Genomic DNA, 21,607 nt, shown 5'->3' on the forward strand with positions numbered 1-21,607 from the left:
CCACCTCCATCACCACCACCACCATCACCACCTCCATCACCACCACCTCCATCACCACTACCACCATCACCACCACCATCATCACCTCCATCACCACCACCACCATCACCACCACCATTATCATCACCATCATCACCACCATTATCACCACAACCATAATCATCACCATCATCACCTCCATCACCATTATCACCACCATTACCATGTCCACTACACCCACAATCACCACCACTGTCATCATTTCTACACAAACACCACTACCATCATTACCACCACCAATCATAATAATACCACTAATACCAACACGATCATCAACAGCATTACAACTCTGCATAGACCCCCCCATCAGTATTACCACCATCACCACCACCATCACCTCCACCGGCATACCATACAATTGACTTCACCTTTATTATCACCATCACTACCAACACCATCATTAACATCACCATCAACATCTCTGCAAAGCATCACCAACACCACCACTATTACTATCACCACCACCTTCACCACCATCATTGCCGTCCTCATCACCACCATCCCCAACTCCACCACAGCCACCATCAGCACCACCAATAACAATACAACCATTATCAACAACAGCACACCCACATCACCATCTCTATTATTCATCACCTTAATCCACATGTGCTGCTCATTTACCTCACGGGGCTTCTCAGCGTATTTGGGGAAACAGGATGTGCTTATCTGAAGGTACCTATTTCAAGGAAGTAGGTGTGGGAGGATGTGCAGACAGAGGCTAGAGGACACAGAGCTCCCTGGGGGCAGAAGGATCAGGGAAAGCTTCCAAGAGGAGGAGAGCTAGAGCTGACCGGGACTGAGCGGAGCACAGGGCAGGCCAGGCCCGGGGTGCAGGCAGAGACCGGATGGGTACTTGGGAGGATCCAATGACTGGAGGGGGCGTGTGCTGATGCCAGCCAGGAGGAGTGAAGAGGGATGGTAGGGCTTTGCGGGGTAACTATCAAAACCTTCCTGCAGCCTGCAGCTCAGAGACTAGAGCTGGGACACAAGACCTGCTCCTTGGTTCTGAGTAGGGCGACCGGGTCTGCGGAAGATAGCTCAGCTAGGGGCCAGAGAGAACCCTTTCTGCCCTCAGGCCATCCACTCCCCCAGGGCTCTCCAGTCTCCAGAGGCCAAGGCCAGGCTCTCCCTACCACTCTGCCCATCCGCACACCATTTCCGGCACGGTGGTGGGGCAGGGCCATGGCCCCAACGTTCACTGCCCCCGTCATCCCTGGAGGTACTGACGTCCAGCATGGAGGAGGACGTAGCCTCTGCGGAGTCCCGCCAGTCAGGGCTGGACCTGTTCCGTCTAATCGCGCTCCTCTGGAGAAGCTGCAGACTCTTGGTAGTGAGGTATGCCATCCTGAGCATATCTCCCAGGGCTAAGGAGGGCGGGGTGTCCACTGGGGAAACAGCCCCTGCAGGCCTCATGGGGTACATTTCTGGCCAGAACAGGCAGCCTAGCAGGTGGGGGAGACAGAGTACGTACAGATGTGATCGGGAGGCCAGCTTGTGCAGGAAGTCAGCTAGACGGCAGGGCTGGGCTGTGGTCCTGGGCAGGGTGCCAGGGTCAGGCTGAAGCCCAGGGCAGAGGCAGAGCCAGGTCCTCAGAGCCAAGGGACCAGCAACAGCTGGAAAGGATCACTGGGACTCACCCTGACAGCTGGACTCCTAGAGGGTGGCAGATAAGTTCATTTATACCCCACTTTACAGATGGGGAAAGAGAGGCTGGGAGAGGCAAGAAACTTGCCCAAGATGACAGAGCAGGCGTTTGAACCCAGGCTGAGCTACCTCCTCGTCCTGCTCTCTGACCCTCCAGCCCCACATTGAGCGTGGACTCCCCGTCCCGCCCCAGGAGGCCCCACCTCCCAGGGGTACCTGGGACCAGGAAAAGGCTCCTTAAGACAAATTCAGTTTAAATGACTTCCAGAAGAGTGGATGGAAAAGTGAGGGTCAGGTTTGATTGGGCCTTGATCTTGAAATAAAACTCAGAATTAGGAAAACATCTATTTTATGCCATATATAAGCACATATGGGTTATAACGGCAAATACGTGCTACATCTCAGACAGAGAATGCTTCTCTTTTTTTTTTTTGCTTAAGTTTGTTTTTTTTTTTTTTCCTGATAAATTAGGAGTGCCCAGGGCCACTGAATGTCCAGGGCCATTCTTTTCAAAAACCATCAAGGCTTCCTCAATTCTCCCAGGGGCCACTCTGCACTCTTGTTATTCAAATCACAGGCTGTGAAGCGGCCACCCTCGTGGGTTTTCTTATTTCTGTTAACCCAGTTGTTACCGGCTAAGGCTCTAGATACCTACGGGTCAGCCGCTTTCAGCTCCAGCCTGGCCCTTGTCAAGTCACTTTCACAAACTTCAGGAAGCTCTGCATTTCTGCAGGAATCGCAGCTTTTCTCTACCGTTGTTGGCCTGGTGGCGCCCGATGTCTCCTGAGGACGGCAGTCCGGTGCTGCTGCAGGGGAGGGCTGTGAGAAGCAGGGATGGGGACAGACTGGAAAAGTGGTGGAGGATAATTTCCCACCATGGCCACTTGTGGAGCCAGATTCAGTCTCCAAGGTGTAGAAATTCAGCTACTGTAAGTTCAGCTACTCAGGAGCCTGTGTCAGGGGGTCCCCTGGGAAGCCGACTTTGAGATGGAGGGCCATGAGCAGGCAGTTCACAGAGGGGGCTCTAGGGATCACCTCTCATGGAAGCAGAGAGGGGCCAGGTAGGGCAGGAAGCAGCAGGGGCAGGGGAGAAGTCGTGGTGATGCCGTCACAGCCAGGCCCCAGCCTGGGGACCTGGGAGCTGGGGTGACCCTTCTGAGTCATCTCTCTGGACCGTGTAGACCAGCCATGGGATGCTCTCCCCGGCTCGGGGGCAGAATTCCCAGGGCACTGATGGGGGAAGGCCAGCATCCTCCACTGAGACCCCATTCTATTATGAATCCCATGTTTCAAGACAAAGAAACGCGTCCAGAGAGGGCCAGGCAGGGACTTGCCCAGGTCCATGGCTAGTAGAGTGGGATCCAGATCATGGTTCCCGGCCACGACTGGGAACAGGAAACAAAGCCAGAGGGTGCTAGAGCCTGGCGAAGGGGCAGGTCAGCGTGACCCACTGCCCCATCTGCCCAGAGAGGGTCATGCTTCCCTGCTGGTTGGCGGAGAGGGAGCCTAAGAGGCAACGTCCAGCCCACCATGGCCGACACCCAAGGCCCACACGTGGAATGGATGGGGCCACCGCCCTCCCCACCCTTTCCTGGGACAACCCCGCGGAGGTGCATCCTGCCCTCACCAGGCTGCCCGGGGCTCGGGGCTGGTGGTGCCCTCCCGGTGCAGCCCCGGCGTAGATAATGGTGCAGGGACCTGACTTCTGATTCGCCCCACAGCTTGTCCCTCACCCTCTCCTACTATGGGCTAGTCCTCCTCCTGCAGAACCTGGGGAGCAGCGTCTTCTTCCTCCAGGTCCTCTTTGGAGCTGCAGACTTCCGGGGCCGGATCACCACCACACTCCAACTCAGGTTCTTTGGCCACCGCATGACCCTGCCCGGCTCCCTGGCTGTGGCTGGCCTCGCCATCCTGGCCAAAATGCTGGTCCCACAAGGTGCAGCCAGGGCAGCGGGAGGGAAGGCTGAGGGGCTGCCGGCCCGGGCGCCTGCTGGCCTGTCCACTGCACTGCGCCACCACCAGCCTTTTCCCCTCCCCCGGCCCCGAGGATGGGCAGGGGCCACTGCGCCCCGGCTCTGCCCAAGGCCATTATTGCCACAGCCCAACCAGCCCCCCACCCATTTTCCTGGGGAAACTGAGGCTCAGAGAGACGAAGCCAGGTGCCCAAGATCCCTCATTAGCAAGTGACAAAGCCAGGCCTGGACCAGACTTCAAGCCAGAGGCCAAGTCTGCAGGGGGAAGAAGGGTCTGGGAGGCTGAGAGGGGCTCCAAGTGAGGCAGGAGAGGCACCAGGCCGAGTGTATTTCTTCTTGTTAACTAAGCGAGAGGGGAGACTTCCCTGGTGGTGCAGTGGTTAGGACTCTGCACTTCCACTGCCGGGGACCCAGGTTTGATCCCTGGTTGGGGAGCTAAGATTCCCACATGACCAACAAAAAAAGAAGCAAAAGGGGGCTTCCCTGGTGGCTCAGTGGTTAAGAATCCGCCCACCAATGCAGGGGACACGGGTTCGAGCCCTCGTCCAGGAAGATCTCACATGCCGCGGAGCAACTAAGCCGCGCGCCACAACTACTGAAGCCCATGCGCCTAGAGCCCGTGCTCCGCAACAAGAGAAGCCACCGCGATGAGAAGCCTGCATGCCGCAACTAGAGAAAGCCCGTGCGCAGCAACGAAGACCCAACACAGCCAAAAAATAAATAAATAAATAAATTTATATTTAAGAAATTAAAAACCTCATACTGCAGATACTATAAAATGTGGGTGCATTAATGACACAAAAAAATCTGTATTAAAAAAAAAAAAGAAGCAGCAAGAGGCAGAGCACTGGGGAAGCTGGGATGGGCCCTGGTCTCACTCTCCTTTCTGACTGAGGCTGTGAGGCCCCAGAAACCCTCTCCGTGTCTCATTTTATTGCTCAAGGTGGGTGACTGGGGGAGGGGCAGGGACAGGTGTCCCGTGGTGACAGCAAAGCCAGGAGGGAGGCAAGAGAGCCGCTGGGAGGGGCGGGGTGAGGATGGAGAACCAGTCGGGAGCCCAAACTCTGAGTGAGATGCAGCGCTCTGAGAAAAACTCCAAAGACGAGCACTTGAGAGTTTATGACTCTTCCCAACCACGTGCGGGAAGGGAAGTGAGGCCCAGGCCCACCACTGGCTTGCGACCTGCACCCTGGCTTCCCAGCTAAGGCTCCCTGTGGAAGCAGGGGCCCCACAGGCAGACTGAGGGGTGGCGGGAAGGCGTGGTGGGAAGGCTTCTGGGTAGCTGGGCACCCCAGGGCCCCTGCTGTGGGCCTGGGCCTGGCATGACCCTCTCCTTTGAGGGAAGAAGCACCCTCAGGGCCCAAGGAGCCCTGGCACTGTCACCGCTCGAGTGCCACCCGCAGCTGCCCCCAGGCTCACCCACCCCAGACCTGGCTGGGTTCTTGCCCTGCACCCCACCCCCAGCCCACCCACCAGGATGTCATCCTGCACTGCATCACCACCTGGCCCGGGGCAGCCTGGCACCGGGTCACACTGCCTGGGACCTGCTTTCAGTCCAAAGCAGCCTTGTGGGAGAACCCAGTCACTCTGCTCCAGGCTCCTGGGGACCCTCCCGAGCAGACCCCACCCTCACCCTTTCCTCTGCCTAGATCTGCAGACCCTGCATGTGATCTTGGCTGTGCTGGGAAAGGGATGTTTTGGCATCAGCTTAACCTGCATCATGGTCTACAAGCCGGAACTCTTACCAACGTCACTGCGGTAGGCTGGGCTGCCGGCTGGGCCCAGGAGGGGCCGCCAGGCCTGGGGCGGGCGAGAAAGGGACCCCCCTGCGAGGGCCCATGGCAGGAGTAGAGAGAGGGGCTGGGCACCCAGGGACACACAGCAGAGGGAGAGGGGGACCCAGCGCCAATATGGAACCGAGCAGACGCCCTGGAGTCCTTCCCCCTAAGGCACCTGCTCAGCCAGGGCCTCCGCAAACAGCCTCCCCCCAGGAGTCCAGGCTCGGAGGCAGCCCCACGGAGAGCCCTCGGGAGGCCTCTGGACTGGAAACCGCTTCGAGCCACACAGCTCTCTGCTCAGGTGAAATCTTATAAGAGCCCTGGTGAGGAGACCAAGAGCTACCCGGGGTAGTGGGGACTCTGCTTGCCTCCCACTGTCCCCTCCCTGCCCCAAGAGAGCCCCAGGTTACCTCCTCGGAGCCCAGTGGTCTAGAGTTAGGCCACCCCTGCATTGGACAGTTGGGTAGACTGAGGCTTAGGGTGGCCAAGGATTTAGCTGAGGAGCAGGGCTGGACCCCAGCCCCCAGAGGCCTGGCCCAGCCTCACCCACGGTGCTCACTCACTCACTTGTCCACTCTTTCTTTTTTTTTTTGACACACATTTATTGATTTTGTTGACTGGGAGCTCCGTGGCCTAGCGGAGACAAGCCTCCAAATTACCTGAGACCAGGGAGAATAGGGTGGGCCCTAGAGAGTTCCCGTGAAGGACTCTGGATGTTCCCAGGAGGCAGAGACCTTTTGGATGGGAAAATCTAGGTGGGCTCAATGGAGGAGGTGGGGTTGGAAGAGCCCTTGAGGAGGGCGACTCCAGCAGCCCAGCTTTCCCTCCCCTGGCCCAGCCAAGTAGCCCCTCTGAAGTGGCAGTTGTGACAGGGTCCCAGCCCTCCTCTCTACCCACAGGATGACAGCAGAAGTCTTCCTGCATTCAGCAGGTCAGCGGGGGTCCCCCTCCTACGGGGTCATCCCCATCATTTCCCACCTCTTTGTCCTCTTCCTCCTGGAGACCTGGGGACTTCCACTCCCTGACACCATCCAGGCCCTGGAGAGACAGTGAGTGACCCATGGCCACCCTGGGAGTGATGCAGCTGCGTGGGGCTGCAGATACGGTGGCAGGTCCACCACAGCCCGGAGACAGGAGAGCCCAAGGGTCAGGAGACGTCCCGGGCAGAGAGGTCAGGAACAGGGCCGGGCTGGTCATCATGACGACACCCGCAGCTCGGGCTTGTTCAGTGCCCAGAGCATTCCCGACACCATGCTCAGGGCAGCATGTTTCTGAAACCGTTTAATCTTTACAACAACCCTGCTAGGAAGATACTACTGCTCTCCCTGTTTACAAGAGGCTCAGAGAGATGAAGTGACTTATTTGAGGCCTCACGGGTAGAAGGTGATTGTACCTTAGACAGGAAAATGTACTGGTCAAGAGCCCGGCTCTGCAACCAGACTGCCCAAGATTGAATCCCTGCCTACGCAGGCAAGCGTCTTCCCTCTCTCATCAAACTGACACAAGAAGAAAAAGAGATCCTCAACAGTTCTCCTTGAGGCTTCCTGCAAAGGAGCCCAGGCCCAGACAGATTATCAGGTGTCTTCCCTCGGGCCCTCCAGGAAAAAAGCCATGCTATTCTCATGTATGTTCTTTGAGAGAATAGGAATGAAGGAATGCTCCTCGATTTTCTTTTATAGCCAGAATCACCTCTAAGTTTCCACTTCCTCATTGGTAAAACAGGTGTTGAAAAAAGACAGTGTAGCTCAAATAGTTGTATTTGGGTTTAAGTGAGTAATTATATGAGAGCGCGAAGGACAGTGCCTGGCCCACAGCACGTGCTCCGTAAGTGTGGCTGCTGTGTCTCGGGCGAGAGGGTTCGTAGGCAGCCCTCCTTGCTAAACAAGAGCCAGGATCGTGATCATAGTAATGATAACAGTGGGGGCTTAGTGAGCCCTTATTGTTTTAATACAGCATCTGATTTGACCCATGCAACAAGCCCACAAGGTGCTGTTCTGTCCAATTTCACTGTCAAGGAAATGGAGACACAGAGAGGTTATGCAAGTTGCCTAAAGACACCCAGCTAAGAGACAGGAAAGCTAAGACTTAATTTACTCTTTCACTTAATTCATTTTTGTTGTGTATCTACTACATGTCAGGGACTGTGCCATGCTTTGGGTAACAGCCGTAAATAAAACCCTCATCTCATAGAGCTTACATTCCCATAAGACTTGACCCCCGTTTCTGCCCTCCAAGCCTCAGAGCGGTAGCCATCACGGCACACAACTGCTTTCCCTTTTCATTATTCTAGGAGGACAGCAGCAGTCAGGGGCAGCCAGGAGAGGTGGTCATTACAGAAGCCACCTGGTTCTAGAAATTCTGCCTGCGGGAGCCCCTTGGGCCAAAGATCCCTCTGGTGGGAATTGCCTCTTCTGTGATCAGAGGGTGGAAGCAATTTGGGCAGCCTTGAGGGTTTGGTGTGTCTGAGCTGGCAGCACAGCTGTGTGCTGAGGCTGAAGGCCACATCACCACTCACTTCTGCTCCCCCTGCCCCTCCAGACTCCACCCACCTCAGCATCGCAGGACGCCCCCGGCAGACAGATACGCCCAGCCTGGCTGCCCCCAGGTCCACTTGGTTAACACAGTGGTTCTCTCCCTTCCCTGCCAGGATTCGTCTTCACACCTTCACTCAGCCACCCACTTCTTCTCACTTCTCAGAACATGGTGCTGCAGGTTTCTCACCTTCCAGCTTCCAGAGTGGATCGTAGGGCAGGGTCCAGACAGACCTGAGCTCCAGTCTTTCCTCTGCCACTCACAGAGTCTTCATCAGTACAATGGGACTCATGGAATCTACCTCCCAGGGTGGGTGACAAGGTAAGCAGATCTTAGCACAGACCAGATTCCAACAAGTAGAAGCTGCTACCAGAGCTGCCAGGAACAGGCAACCAGGTGTGCCTTGCCCCCGGGCACCAGCAGACGAGGCACATGGAGCTGAAACCCAGCCCAGGCTGCACCAACTCAGCCACTTCCCCTGATAGAGGCTGGATTCATTCCAAGCAAGGGGCTGTTTTAGTCACTTCCTGTTTACCCCCATTGGTGAGGGAGGCCTCCTGCCCTGTGGTTATGTGGCTTTAGGGAAGGCCCAACCTAACACTGCACAGATAAGACGGACAGCAGTTTACTAATCACGTAAACTCACAGCCAAGGGAGGTCGACACTGTGTTCCACGCAGGCTCACATGGGTTGCACTCAGGAGAAGAGAGAACCACCAAAGGCTGTGGGAGGTAGGCTTCGTGGTATCGAGAAGGTGGCAGGGGGACCCCTGGTTCCACAGGACCGTGTGACTGGCTTGCTTGAATCATTCCACAGGTTGGCAGGGAGCCGACCCCCACCTCTCAGGGATGACAGGAACTGTGCTGGCCCCCCCCAACCCCCATGAGAATTGTTGTTGGCTTGGGGACCTTACCCACAGGAGCAGAGTGGGGAAGGGGACCTGCAGATAAACCACAGAGACCCTCCCGGTTTCACCAGATGTCAAGGCAGCACAGACTATTAGGCCTTAATGTTAGGCCTTATGCTTCAGGGCCACCCTTCTGTGTGTGTATATTGAGGGGTCACCTTTTCCTAATTCATGCAGACCCTCCCTATACAAGCAGCAGCCCAGGCTGTTAAAACGAGGGGATCATTGAGGCTGATCACCTATTTTAAAGGTAAGGAAACTAAAGCCCAGAGAGGTGAAGTGACATGCTCAGAGTCACACCGCCTAACCCTGCCTGACTCCCAGTCCAGGCCTCTTTCCCGAACACCCGGCTCCCCGCCCTCACCTGTACCCCTCCGTGCTCTGATATCTGCAGCACTGTCACAAAGTTACACCCTTCCCTGGAGATCCAGATGCTTTAGACAACTCCCCACTCTCCTTGGACAACTCAGAGAAACCTCAAACCCCAGTTCCCCATCCCATTTCCCCTCTTTCACATCTGATGCACACCAGACCAATCAAACCCAATTCAAATCAAATTCCCTGTGGCTCTGGTGGCTCACGGTAAAGATCATACCTCCCCCACCAACGAGCCCCTATGGGTCCCCAGCCTTACTTCACATGTAATAAATTTAAAAGGATTCAAATCACACAAAGTATGTCCTTGGATGGTCATGGAATTAAATTAGAAATCAGTAACAGAGGCATATCTAGAAAACCTGTTCAAACTGAAAAACATACTTCTAAATAACCATGGGTCAAAGAAGAAATCACAAAGGAAATTAGAAACTATTTTGAGCTGGATGAAAAAAAAAATTAAATCATGTGTCAGAATTTGTGGTGTGAAGATAAAGCAGTGATTAGAGGAAATTTTATATAGTTCAGGGCTCACATTAGAAAGGAAGAAAGTGAGAGAGCAGACAGCAGAAGCAAGAAGAACTACAATCCTGCAGCCTGTGGAAGGAAAACCACATTCACAGAAAGATAGACAAGATGAAAAGGCAGAGGGCTATGTACCAGATGAAGGAACAAGCTAAAACCCCAGAAAAACAACTAAATGAAGGGGAGATAGGCAACCTTCCAGAAAAAGAATTCAGAATAATGATAATGAAGATGATCCAGGACCTCGGAAAAAGAATGGAGGCCAAGATCAAGAAGATGCAAGACATGTGTAACAAAGACCTAGAAGAATTAAAGAACAAACAAACAGAGATGAACAATACAATAACTGAAATAAAAAATACATTAGAAGGAATCAATAGTAGAATAACTGAGGCAGAAGAACGGATAAGTGACCTGGAAGACAGAATGGTGGAATTCACTGCCACAGAAGAAAATAAAGCAAAAAGAATGATGAGAAATGAAGATGGCCTAAGAGACCTCTGGGAAAACATTAAACACAACAACATTCACATTATAGGGGTCCAAAAAGGAGAAGAGAGAGAGAAAGGACCTGAGAAAACATTTCAAGAGATTATAGTCGAAAATTCCCTAACATGGGAAAGGAAATAGCCTCCCAAATCCAGGAAGTGCAGAGAGTCCCAGGCAGGATAAACTCAAGGAGAAAAATGCTGAGACACATAGTACTCAAACTGACAAAAATTAAAGACAAAGAAAAATTATTGAAAGCAAGAAGGGGAAAATGACAAATAACATACAAGGGAACTTCCATAAGGTTAACAGCTGTTTTCTCAACAGAAACTCTACAAGCTAGAAAGGAGTGGTACGATATACTTTAAGTGATGAAAAGGGAGAAGCTACAACCAAGATTACTCTACCCAGCAAGGATCTCATTCAGATTTGACGGAGAAATCAAAAGCTTTACAGACAAGCAAAAGCTAAGAGAATTCAGCACCACCAAACCAGCTCTACAACAAATGCTAAAGGAACTTCTCTAAGTGGGAAACACAAGAGAAGAAAAGGACCTACAAAAACAAACCCATAACAATTAAGAAAATGGTAATAGGAACATACATATCGATAATTACCTTAAACGTGAATGGGTTAAATGCTCCAACCAAAAGACACAGGCTCGCTGAATGGATACAAAACAAGACCCATATATATGCTGTCTACAAGAGACCCACTTCAGACCTAGGGACACATACAGACTGAAAGTGAGGGGATGGAAAAAGATATTCCATGCAAATGGAAATCAAAAGAAAGCTGGAGTAGCAATACTCATATCAGATAAAATAGACTTTAAAATAAAGAATGTTACAAGAGACAAGGAAGGACACTACATAATGATCAAGGGATCAATCCAAGAAGAAGTTATAACAATTGTAAATATATATGCACCCAACACAGGAGCACCGCAATACAAATGGCAACTGCTAACAGCTATAAAAGAGGAAATCGACAGTAACACAATAATAGTGGGGGACTTTAACACCTCACTTACACCAGTGGACAGATCATCCAGGCAGAAAATTAATAAGAAAATACAAGCTTTAGGGATTCCCTGGTGGCGCAGTGGTTGAGAGTCTGCCTGCCAATGCAGGGGACACTGGTTCGTGCCCCGGTCCGGGAAGATCCCACATGCCACGGAGTGGCTGGGCCCATGAGCCATGGCCGCTGAACCTGCGCATCCGGAGCCTGTGCTCCGCAACGGGAGAGGCCACAACAGTGAGAGGCCCGCATAACGCAAAAAAAAAAAAAAAAAAAAAAGAAAATACAAGCTTTAAATGACACAATAGACCAGATAGATTTAATTGATATTTATAGGACATTCCATCCCCAAACAGCAGATTACACTTTCTTCTCAAGTGCACATGGAACATTCTCCAGGATAAATCACATCTTGGGTCACAAATCATGTCTTGGTAAATTTAAGAAAACTGAAATCACAGCAAGCCTCTTTTCCGACCACAATGCTATGAGATTAGAAATCAATTACAGGGAAAAAAACTTAAAAAGCACAAACACATGGAGGCTAAACAATGCATTACTAAATAACCAAGAGATCACTGAAGAAATCAAAGAGGAAATCAAAAAATACCTAGAGACAAATGACAACGAAAACATGATGATCCAAAACCTATGGGATGCAGCAAAAGCAGTTCTAAGAGGGAAGTTTATAGCTATACAAGCCTACCTCAAGAAACAAGAAAAAATCTCAAATAAGCAATCTAACCTTACACCTAAAGGAACTACAGAAAGGAGAACAAACAAAACCCAAAGTTAGCAGAAGCAAAGAAATCATAAAGATCAGAGTGGAAATAAATGAAATAGAAACAAAGAAAACAATAGCAAAGATCAATAAAACTAAAAGCTGGTTCTTTGAGAAGATAAACAAAATTGATAAACCTTTATCCAGACTTATCAAGAAAAAGAGGGAGAGGACTCAAATCAATAAAATTAGAAATGAAAAAGGAGAAGTTAGAACAGAAATACAAAGTATCATAAGAGACCTCTACAAGCAACTCTATGCCAATAAAATGGACAACCTGGAAGAAATGGACAAATTCTTAGAAAGGTATAACCTTCCAAGACTGAACCAGGAAGAAATAGAAAATATGAACAGACCCATCACAAGTAATGAAATTGAAACGGTGATTAAAAATCTTCCAACAAATAAAAGTCCAGGACCAGATGGCTTCACAGGTGAATTCTATCAAACATTTAGCAACAAGCTAACACACATCCTTCTCAAACTCTTCCAAAAATTTGCAGAGGAAGAAACACTCCCAAACTCATTCTATGAGGCCACCATCACCCTGATACCAAAACCAGACAAAGATACTACAAAAAACAAAAATTACAGAATATAGATGCAAAAATCCTCAAAAAATACTATCAAACAGAATCCAACAACACATTAAAAGGATAATACACCATGATCAAGTGGGATTTATCCCAGGGATGCAAGGATTCTTTAATATATGCAAATCAATCAATGTGATACACCATATTAAAAAACTGAAGAATAAAAACCATATGATCATCTCAATAGATGCAGAAAAAGCTTTTGACAAAATTCAACACCCATTTATGATAAAAACTCTCCAGGAAGTGGCCATAGAGGGAACCTACCTCAACATAATAAAGGCCCTATGCAACAAACCCACAGCAAACATCATTCTGAATGGTGAAAAACTGAAAGCATTTCCTCTAAGATCAGAAACAAGACAAGGATATCCACTCTCGCCACTATTATTCAACATAGTTTTGGAAGTCCTAGCCACAGCAATCATAGGAGAAAAAGAAATAAAAAGAATACAAATTGGAAAAGAAGAAGTAAAACTCTCACTGTTTGCAGATGACATGATACTATACATAGAGAATCCTAAGGATGCCACCAGAAATCTACTAGAGCTAATCAATGAATTTGGTAAAGTTGCAGGATATAAAATTAATGCACAGAAATCTCTTGCATTCCTATACACTAACAAAGAAAGATCAGAAAGAGAAATTAAGGAAACAATCCCATTCACCTTTGCAACAAAAAGAATACAATACCTAGGAATAAACCTACCTAAGGAGGTAAAAGACCTGTACTCAGAAAACTATAAGACACTGATTAAAGAAATCAATGATGATACAGATGGAGAGATATACCATGTTCTTGGATTGGAAGAAACAATATTGTGAAAATGACTATACTACCCAAAGCAATCTACAGATTCAATACAATCCCTATCAAATTACCAGTGGCATTTTTTACAGAACTAGAGCAAAAAAATCTTAAAATTTGTATGGAGACACAAAAGACCCCCAGTAGCCAAAGCAGTGTTGAGGGAAAAAAACGGAGCTGGAGGAATCAGACTCCCTGACTTCAGACTATACTTCAAAGCTACAGTAATTAAGACAATATGGTACTGGCACAAAAACAGAAATATAGATCAATGGAACAGGAGAGAAAGCCCAGAGATAAACCCACACACATATGGTCAACTAATCTATGACAAAGGAGGCAAGGATATACAATGGAGAAAAGACAGTCTCTTCAATAAGTGGTGCTGGGAAAGCTGGACAGCTACATGTAAAAGAATGAAATTAGAACACTCCCCAACACCATACACAAAAATAAAGTAAAAATGGATTAGAGACCTAAATGTAAGACCAGACACTATAAAACTCTTAGAGGAAAACATAGGAAGAACACTCTTTGACATAAATCACAGCAAGATCTTTGATCCACCTCCTAGAGTAATGGAAATAAAAACAAAAATAAACAAGTGGGACCTAATGAAACTTAACAGCTTTTGAAAGCAAAGGAAACTACAAACAAGATGAAAAGACAACCCTCAGAATAGGAGAAAATATTTGCAAATGAATCAACCAATAAAGGATTAATCTCCAAAATATATAAACAGCTTATACAGCTCAATATTAAAAAAAAACCAACAACCCAATCCAAAAATGGGCAGAAGCCCTAAATAGACATTTCTCCAAAGAAGACATACAGATGGCCAAGAACATGAAAAGCTGCTCAACATCACTAATTTTTAGAGAAATGCAAATCAAAGCTACAATGAGGTATCACCTCACACCAGTTAGAATGGGCATCATCAGAAAATCTACAAACAACACATGCTGGAGAGGGTGTGGAGAAAAGGGAACCCTCTTGCACTGTTGGTGAGAATGGAAATTGATACAACCACTGTGGAGAACAGTATGGAGGTTCCTTAAAAAACTAAAAATAAAATTACCATATGACCCAGCAACCCCACTACTGGGCATATGCCCAGAGAAAACCATAATTCAAAAAGACACATGCACCCCAATGTTCATTGCAGCACTATTCACAATAGTCAGATCATGGAAGCAACCTAAATGCCCATCGACAGACAAATGGATAAAGAAGTCGTGGTACATATATACAATGGAATATTACTCAGCCATAAAAAAGAACGAAGTTGGATCATTTGTAGAGACGTGGATGGATCTAGAGACTGTCACACAGAGTGAAGTAAGTCAGAAAGAGGAAAACAAATATCATATATTAACACATATATGTGGAACCTAGAAAAGTGATACAGATGAACTGGTTTGCAAGGCAGAAATAGAGACACAGATGTAGAGAACGAACGTATGGACACCAAGGGGGTAAAGTGGCAGGGTGGGGGGCGAGTGGGGTGGGATAAACTGGGAGATTGGGATTGACTTATATACACTAATATGTATAAAATAGATAACTAATAAGAACCTGCTGTATAAAAATTAAATTAAATTTAATTTAAAAATTAAAAAAAAAGATTTTAAATAAAAAGAAAACAAGAATCTCGGGACTTTCCTGGTGGTGCAGTGGTTAAGAATCCACCTGCCAATGCAGGCGACACGGGTTCGAGCCCTGGTCCAGGAAGATCCCACATGCCGTGAAGCAACTAAGCCCATGCACCACAACTACTGAGCCTGCGCTCTAGAGCCCGTGCTCCGCAACAAGAGAAGCCACCACAATGAGAAGACCGTGCACTGCAACGAAGAGTAACCCCTGCTCGCCGCAACTAGAGAAAGCCCGCACGCAGCAACAAAGACCCAACACAGCCAAAAATAAAATAAAATTTAAAAATTAATTAATTAATTAAAAAAGAAAAGAGGAACAGAGCTGGACAACTTATGTTTGATATAATAGAATCAAGAATTCCGATAGAGCCATGCATAAATGATTAATTGATTCTCAGCCAAGGTGCCAAATGAATTAAATCGGGAAAGGATAATCTTTTATGGCAAAGGATGCTGGAACAGTTGGATAGCCCTAGAAAAAAAGAGAAAAGAAAAAAGAAAAGAAAAGGAGAGAGAAAGAGGGAGGGGCAGGAAAGAAAGAGAGAGAAAGGAAGAAAGAAGGAGGGAGGAAGGGAGGAAAGAAGGAAGGAAGGAAGGAAAAGAAGAAAGGAGGGGAGAAGAAACTCAACCCTACTTCACACCGTATGCAAAAATGAACTTTAACTTTTTTTTTATTTATTTATTGGCTGCATTGGGTCTTTGTTGCCGCGCGCGGGCTTTCTCTAGTCGCGGCGAGCAGGGGCTACTCTTCATTGTGGTGCGCGGGCTTCTCACTGCGGTGGCTTCTCTTGCTGTGGAGCATGGGCTCTAGACATGCCGGCTTCAGTAGTCGTGGCTCACGGGCTCTAGAGCGCAGGCTCAGTAGTTGTGGCGCAGGGCTTAGTTGTCCCGCGGCACGTGGGATCTTCCCGGACCAGAGCTCAAACTTGTGTCTGCATTGGCAAGCGGATTGTTAAACACTGCGCCACCAGGGAAGTCCCCCAAAATTAACTTTAAATGTATCATAGACCTAAACATAAGAGTTAAAATTATAACACTTTTAGAAGTTTAGAAAACAGGAGAAAATCTTAGCCACCTTGGGCTTGGCAAAGATATCTTCAATAGAACACAAAAAATGAGCGATAGAAGAAAAAAATGATATATTGGATTTCATAAAACAGAACTTCTGCTTTCCAAAGAGACTGTTACAAAAATAAAAAGGCAAGCCACAAACTTTGGAGAAGACATTTGAAAAATCTATATTTGACAGAGGACTTCTATCTAGAAAAGATAGAGAACACTTACAACTCAACAATAAAAAAAAGATCATCCAATTTTAAAACAGGGCAAAAGGTTTGAACAGATGCTTCACCAAAGAGGAACTAGGGAAGACAAATAAGCATACGAAAAAATGCTCTACACCATTAGGAAGATGCAAATGAAAACCACTGCAAAATGCCACCACACTCCCAAGAAGGGCAAAAATGTAAAAGACCAAGCGTTGGTGAGAATGGAGAACAGCATGGCAGCTTCTTAAAAACTTACACCTATGACAGCCACGTGACCCAGACACTCCGCTGTTTTTATTTACCGACAGCAATGGGAGGATTCGCCCCCTCCACGGCACGCGCTTGAGTGTTCACAGCAGCTTCATTTGCAACTCCCCAAATCTGGAAACGACCCGAATGTCAGTCAGCAGATGAACAGGTAACAAAATCTGCTATGTCTATACAATGAAATACAAATGACATGTACTTTTAAAACATGTTAGAAAACGCAAACTAATCTTTAGGGACAGAAAGCAGATTAGCGGTTGCCCAAGACGGGGGAGGGGAGGGAAGGAGGGATTTCCAAGGTGCAACAGGGAATCTCTGGGGTGATGGATACCTTCATTATCTTGATTGTGGAGGTGGTGTCACAGGTGCGTGGATATGTCAAAAAGCATTAAATTGCACACATTTTTTGTAAACTTAAATAAGTACAGTCAATTATCCTCAAGAAAACTGTAAGTAAATTTAAAAATTATAATCAAACAAACACTCATGTATTTAAGAAATCCGGCCTTGCAAGTACTCAGCAGCCCCCTGGGTGGCCCCCCGACCTGTGACCCAAGGTAACCGCTAGCCTACATTCTCGTGTTTTCCTCGTAAATGTGCCACCTACTCACACATTCCTCAACGGCGACAACAGCATGGAATCCCGTAGTCTTCAGCCACTTCTTTCGACAACAGTGTTATGTGTTTGAGATACAACCTCGCCGATGATTGATCGTGGCTGTGGTTTGCTCCTTTTCTCCCCTTTATTCATTCATTAAGCTTGAAAGCAAACCTCAGGCAGCAGCGAATCTGCAGGGGGACAGCTCCCAGCTCAACTGAGGCCACAGGTGCCTGGCAGGAGGCCAGTGGAGCCCAGGGGCATGAGTATGGGGAACAGAGTGGGCTCTGGGGTCACGCAGGTGGCAGGGCTCAGTCCCTGGGGCCAGTGTCTGTGAGGAGGACTGTTGACTCTACTCTTGGTGAGAAGGAGCCATGCAAGGCTTTAAGTGGAGGGCTGATGGGATCTGACCTGATTCTGGAAGATGCTCTGGCTGGGAGAAGGGAATGGGTGACCAGGCGGGGGACTGGGGCAGGGAGACCCATTCAGGGCTACCAGGTCCGGGCAGGAGGTGACTGGCTCGCCTGGGGTGCCAGCAGTACCCCCTGGGGGAGTGGTCAGGGAAGGCGGGGGCGTGATTTGCAGGAAGAGCCCTTTTTATTTGCTGAAAGGTTAGGAGTGGAATTTGAAAGAGGAATTGCCGAGACTTTGTGCGGTGTGTCTGAATGACCGCCTGGTGGCGTTTTACCGAGAGGGTGACGTGTTTTCCCCTAGGGGAGAGTGAGGGTTGTGAACTCACACATCTGGGGAGACGAGGCAGGTGGAGAACCCAAGGGGGGTGGGGGCCGTGACCACCCAGACCCAACCACTGTCGCCCTGGAGCTTGTGAGCCCAGGGGTGCCAGTCAGTCAGAGGTCACAATTTTTATGTGGAATCTCCAAAATGTTCAACGTTGGCTCAGTTGCTGAAGGCACAGCATTTGGGCCAGAGGTGTCTGGAGGAGACAAGCCACTCTCCTCTCCCAGCATCACCAGCCTGGATGCTCGGCTCCTTCCCCATCGGGCGTGAGGCTCCTCCCTCCTACGTGAGGTCATCCTGACCGTCAGCTGGGCCCCCCCACCCCTCCCTGTTGCCCCCACACCCTCTTGGTTTCTTTCATCACCCTTAGAATCTGTCTTCACGAAATTAGTGATTGGGGAGGCAGTAGAGATGTGGCCCCCTCCCTCCACCCTGCAGGCTGGAATGCTTCTGTCTTGTTCTCACCACATGCCCAGAGCTTTGCTCCAGGGCCCAACTCAAGGTACCCAATAATTGTTTGTTGGGTGAATGAATGACGAGTGAATGAATGAATGAATGGGAGAGAAGAGAGTGAGGAGACCGAAGAGAACGCCCCGTTGTTCAGTGGGGTTTCCATGCCGTTTGCCTCCACCTGCCGAAAGCCTGACCCTTCCTGGGGTCCATGGGGACAGCCCCGAGCAACCCCCAAGTTAGAGTGTGGACCCACCACCCATCCACAAACACCCCCTTTCCCACCCCCCTCCTCCTGGCACAGATGTCAGAACTCGCTACCCGCCCACGCCCCTCCCTCCCCATGGCATCATCGTGTTCTCTGGGCCCTCACTGGGTCCACCAAAGCCCTCTCCTGGGACATTTCTAAGGAAAATGGAGAAGGAAAATCAGCCCTCTTTGGGGATGGAGCAGCAAGAATCGACGTCCTGGGGTGATGGTGCCACGCTTTCCCCTGTGTGGAGGGAACAGATCTGCAGCAAGAATGAAGCCAAGAGAGAAGTAGAAACAAGGGACAGAGGAGGGATGCAGCCCCCAGGCCCCCAGTGCAACTCTCCCCCTCGTCTCATGTGGGCTGGGGACAGTGCTGGTCCCAACCCAAAGCCTGGCGATGCTGCGCTGGGGTCCTGGGCCTGGCACAGAGGGTGGGGGCAGGGCACCCACAGGAGCCATGCGTGTCCCTTCAGGCTCAGTGGGTGCCAGGGGCCCTGCTGAGGCTGTGTGCCCAGCTGGGTCCCCGAGGAGGTGCTAATGGAGCACCAGTCACACATGTCCTCACAGCTGAGAACTGACTTCTCAGGGTACAGCTGTCTTGGCTTGGGAAACTCCCTTGGCTAGGTCACGCGGGCCAAGGTGAGACCCTGAGGACACCAGTTTTTGCAGGAGAAACAGCAGCAAAAGAGAAGACAGAATGATCCTGGGGCGGGAGAAAACTGCTGAGAGAGGGTAAGGCGGAGGCTGCCCAGCGAACCCAGAGGCAAGGGCATCCAGCAAGCAAGGCTGTCCAGTTCCACCCGGGCATGTTCTCATGGCTGCCGGAAAACATGCCCTCTGTCTCCTTAAGCCTCTAGGATTTAGGCAAATGGTGCATATGTGTGTGGGCACGTGTGTGTGTGTTTGTGTAAATAAAGGCTGGGGGCTGACATTCAGTTTCCAAGGTACAGACCCAGCCAGGATAGAACCATAGGAAATCATAAGCCCGTGGTAGACAGCGACTCCAGCAGGACAGGAAGTACCCAGGAGCCAGGAGCCCACCTTCACCCTCCCCGCAAAACCCTCCTTCATTTTGTTCAAATAGCACAGATGGGGAGAGAGTCCAAAGGTCCAGTCCCCCTGACATCCGCATTACAGATGTTCTTCCTCGAAAAATAAGAGTTCTTCGTTAAAACCATCAAGCAACATTAGTTATATGTGAAAAGATGAATGACTTAGATTTACGCCAGCCCCACTCCATGGTGTACAGTTTAGTGCCTGTCCTTCAAAGAACATCTATCCCTGCCTGATCGGACCCTGGACCGAACCCCACTCCCTATGAGCCCTTCTCAAGTTGGTCTCTGGGGTTCCCTGGATGTGTCCTCATGGTCAAAAAAAAATGATGATGGTGATGTTGGTGATGAGGATGGTGACATTAATAACAGGCATTCACTGCTCGTCAGGGACTGTTACAAGTGCTCTACATAAACTGATTTAGTCCTCACAGAGCTTTATGAGATCAGAACTATTATCATCCCCATTTTACAGAGGAGGAAACTGAGGCTTAATGCCTTTTCTAAGGCCACACAGATTGGGCACAGCAGGAATTCAAATCCAGACAGCCTACTCCCGAATCTGTGTGAGTAACCGTCGAACCACACTGCCTCTCGTTTCAGGAGAATTCAGGGGTTTGTTAAAACCACGGCCGGCACTGGCTACGCTGATCTCAGGCCGTGCGTGTCTCATCCACAGAAGCAGAAAAGAAAGCTTCTGACTGCACGGTGTGTTTGCACATTGCCGGCCAAATCCTGCCACTGTGTTTTACAGTGAAATGAGAGGGATTTTGCCAAAATCCACGCACGCTTTCACTTACACTCCCCGCAGCTTTTCCTTGCATCCACCTAAAATAACTCTTCTTAACAATAGGCTACAGGGCTTCCCTGGTGGCGCAGTGGTTAAGAATCTGCCTGCCAATGCAGGGGACACAGGTTCGAGCCCTCATCCAAGAAGATCCCATGTGCCGCGGAGCAACTAAGCCCATGTGCCACAACTACTGAAGCCCTCGCACCTAGAGCCTGTGCTCCGCAACAAGAGAAGCCACCGCAATGAGAAGCCTGCACACTACAAGGAAGAGTAACCCCCGCTCGCCGCAACTAGAGAAAGCCCGCGCGCAGCAACGAAGACCCAACACAACAAAAATAAACAAAATAAAATAAATAAATTTATAAAACAGTGGTCCCCAACCTTAAAAAAAAAAAAAAAAAAGGCTGCAACTCACAAAATCAAAGAGACAGCGACCAGGCCTTCCTAAGAATGCAGCTAAACCAGCGTATGACTTACTCAGTAAAGATGCTGAAATCCTAAAGGTCGAGAACCAGGGGGGCCAGCAGGGGTGGTCCGGACCCCTGGCACAGGGGCCCCGTGGCACAGGTTCCAGGGAAATCGTGCAAGGGCTGGGGGCGCCAGCCGTTTACATCCAGCCTTGTTAAAATGTGCCAGCTGGTCGCTGCCAGCTGTGGTCAAGACCCTGCGCAGAGCGGGGCAAAGTTCATCCTGTTTGGGCGGCTCACATTCTGAAGAGCCTTATTCCGACTGGCTGGTTAACATCTCCCCATTGAATTTTAACGTGAAATATCTTTTTGACGCAGCAAGGAGAGTGAAGTCCCTTTGGTGAAGGCAGGCTAAGCTTGCAGGAGCTGCCAGGCACGTGAAAGGGAAGGAGCCGGAGCCACGGCTGCCCAAAGCTCTCCTTGACCTACTTAGAGCTGATCTGTTCCATGGGCCAGAGGAACCCCGGGGAGGGGGAGGGGAAGGGGGAGGGGAAGAGGAGGGGGCGGGAGGGGGGAGGGGGAGGGAGGGGGGGGGGGGGGGCGGCGGGGGGGCGGGGAGCGGCGGGGGGGGGGGGGGGCGGGCGGGGGCAGCCGGCCCCCGGG

The 21,607-nt window shown here is 49.7% G+C and overlaps 1 protein-coding gene across 1 annotated transcript in view; it reads left to right on the forward strand.

Moving 5' to 3' along the window:
• The window catches only part of LOC113611446 (solute carrier family 22 member 11-like), a 46,317-nt gene that overhangs the window by 7,103 nt on the left and 17,607 nt on the right, over window positions 1-21,607 (forward strand). Inside the window, 3 exon segments of the mRNA XM_027090386.1 lie at window positions 1,262-1,377; window positions 3,408-3,622; window positions 5,309-5,417. Coding sequence (XP_026946187.1) covers window positions 1,262-1,377; window positions 3,408-3,622; window positions 5,309-5,417 — 440 coding nt within the window.

Source organism: Aethalodelphis obliquidens, unplaced genomic scaffold (genome assembly GCF_003676395.1).
Source record: "Aethalodelphis obliquidens isolate GAN/ISIS:26980383/991018 unplaced genomic scaffold, ASM367639v1 scaffold69, whole genome shotgun sequence".
NCBI classification, from domain to species: Eukaryota; Metazoa; Chordata; class Mammalia; order Artiodactyla; family Delphinidae; genus Aethalodelphis; species Aethalodelphis obliquidens.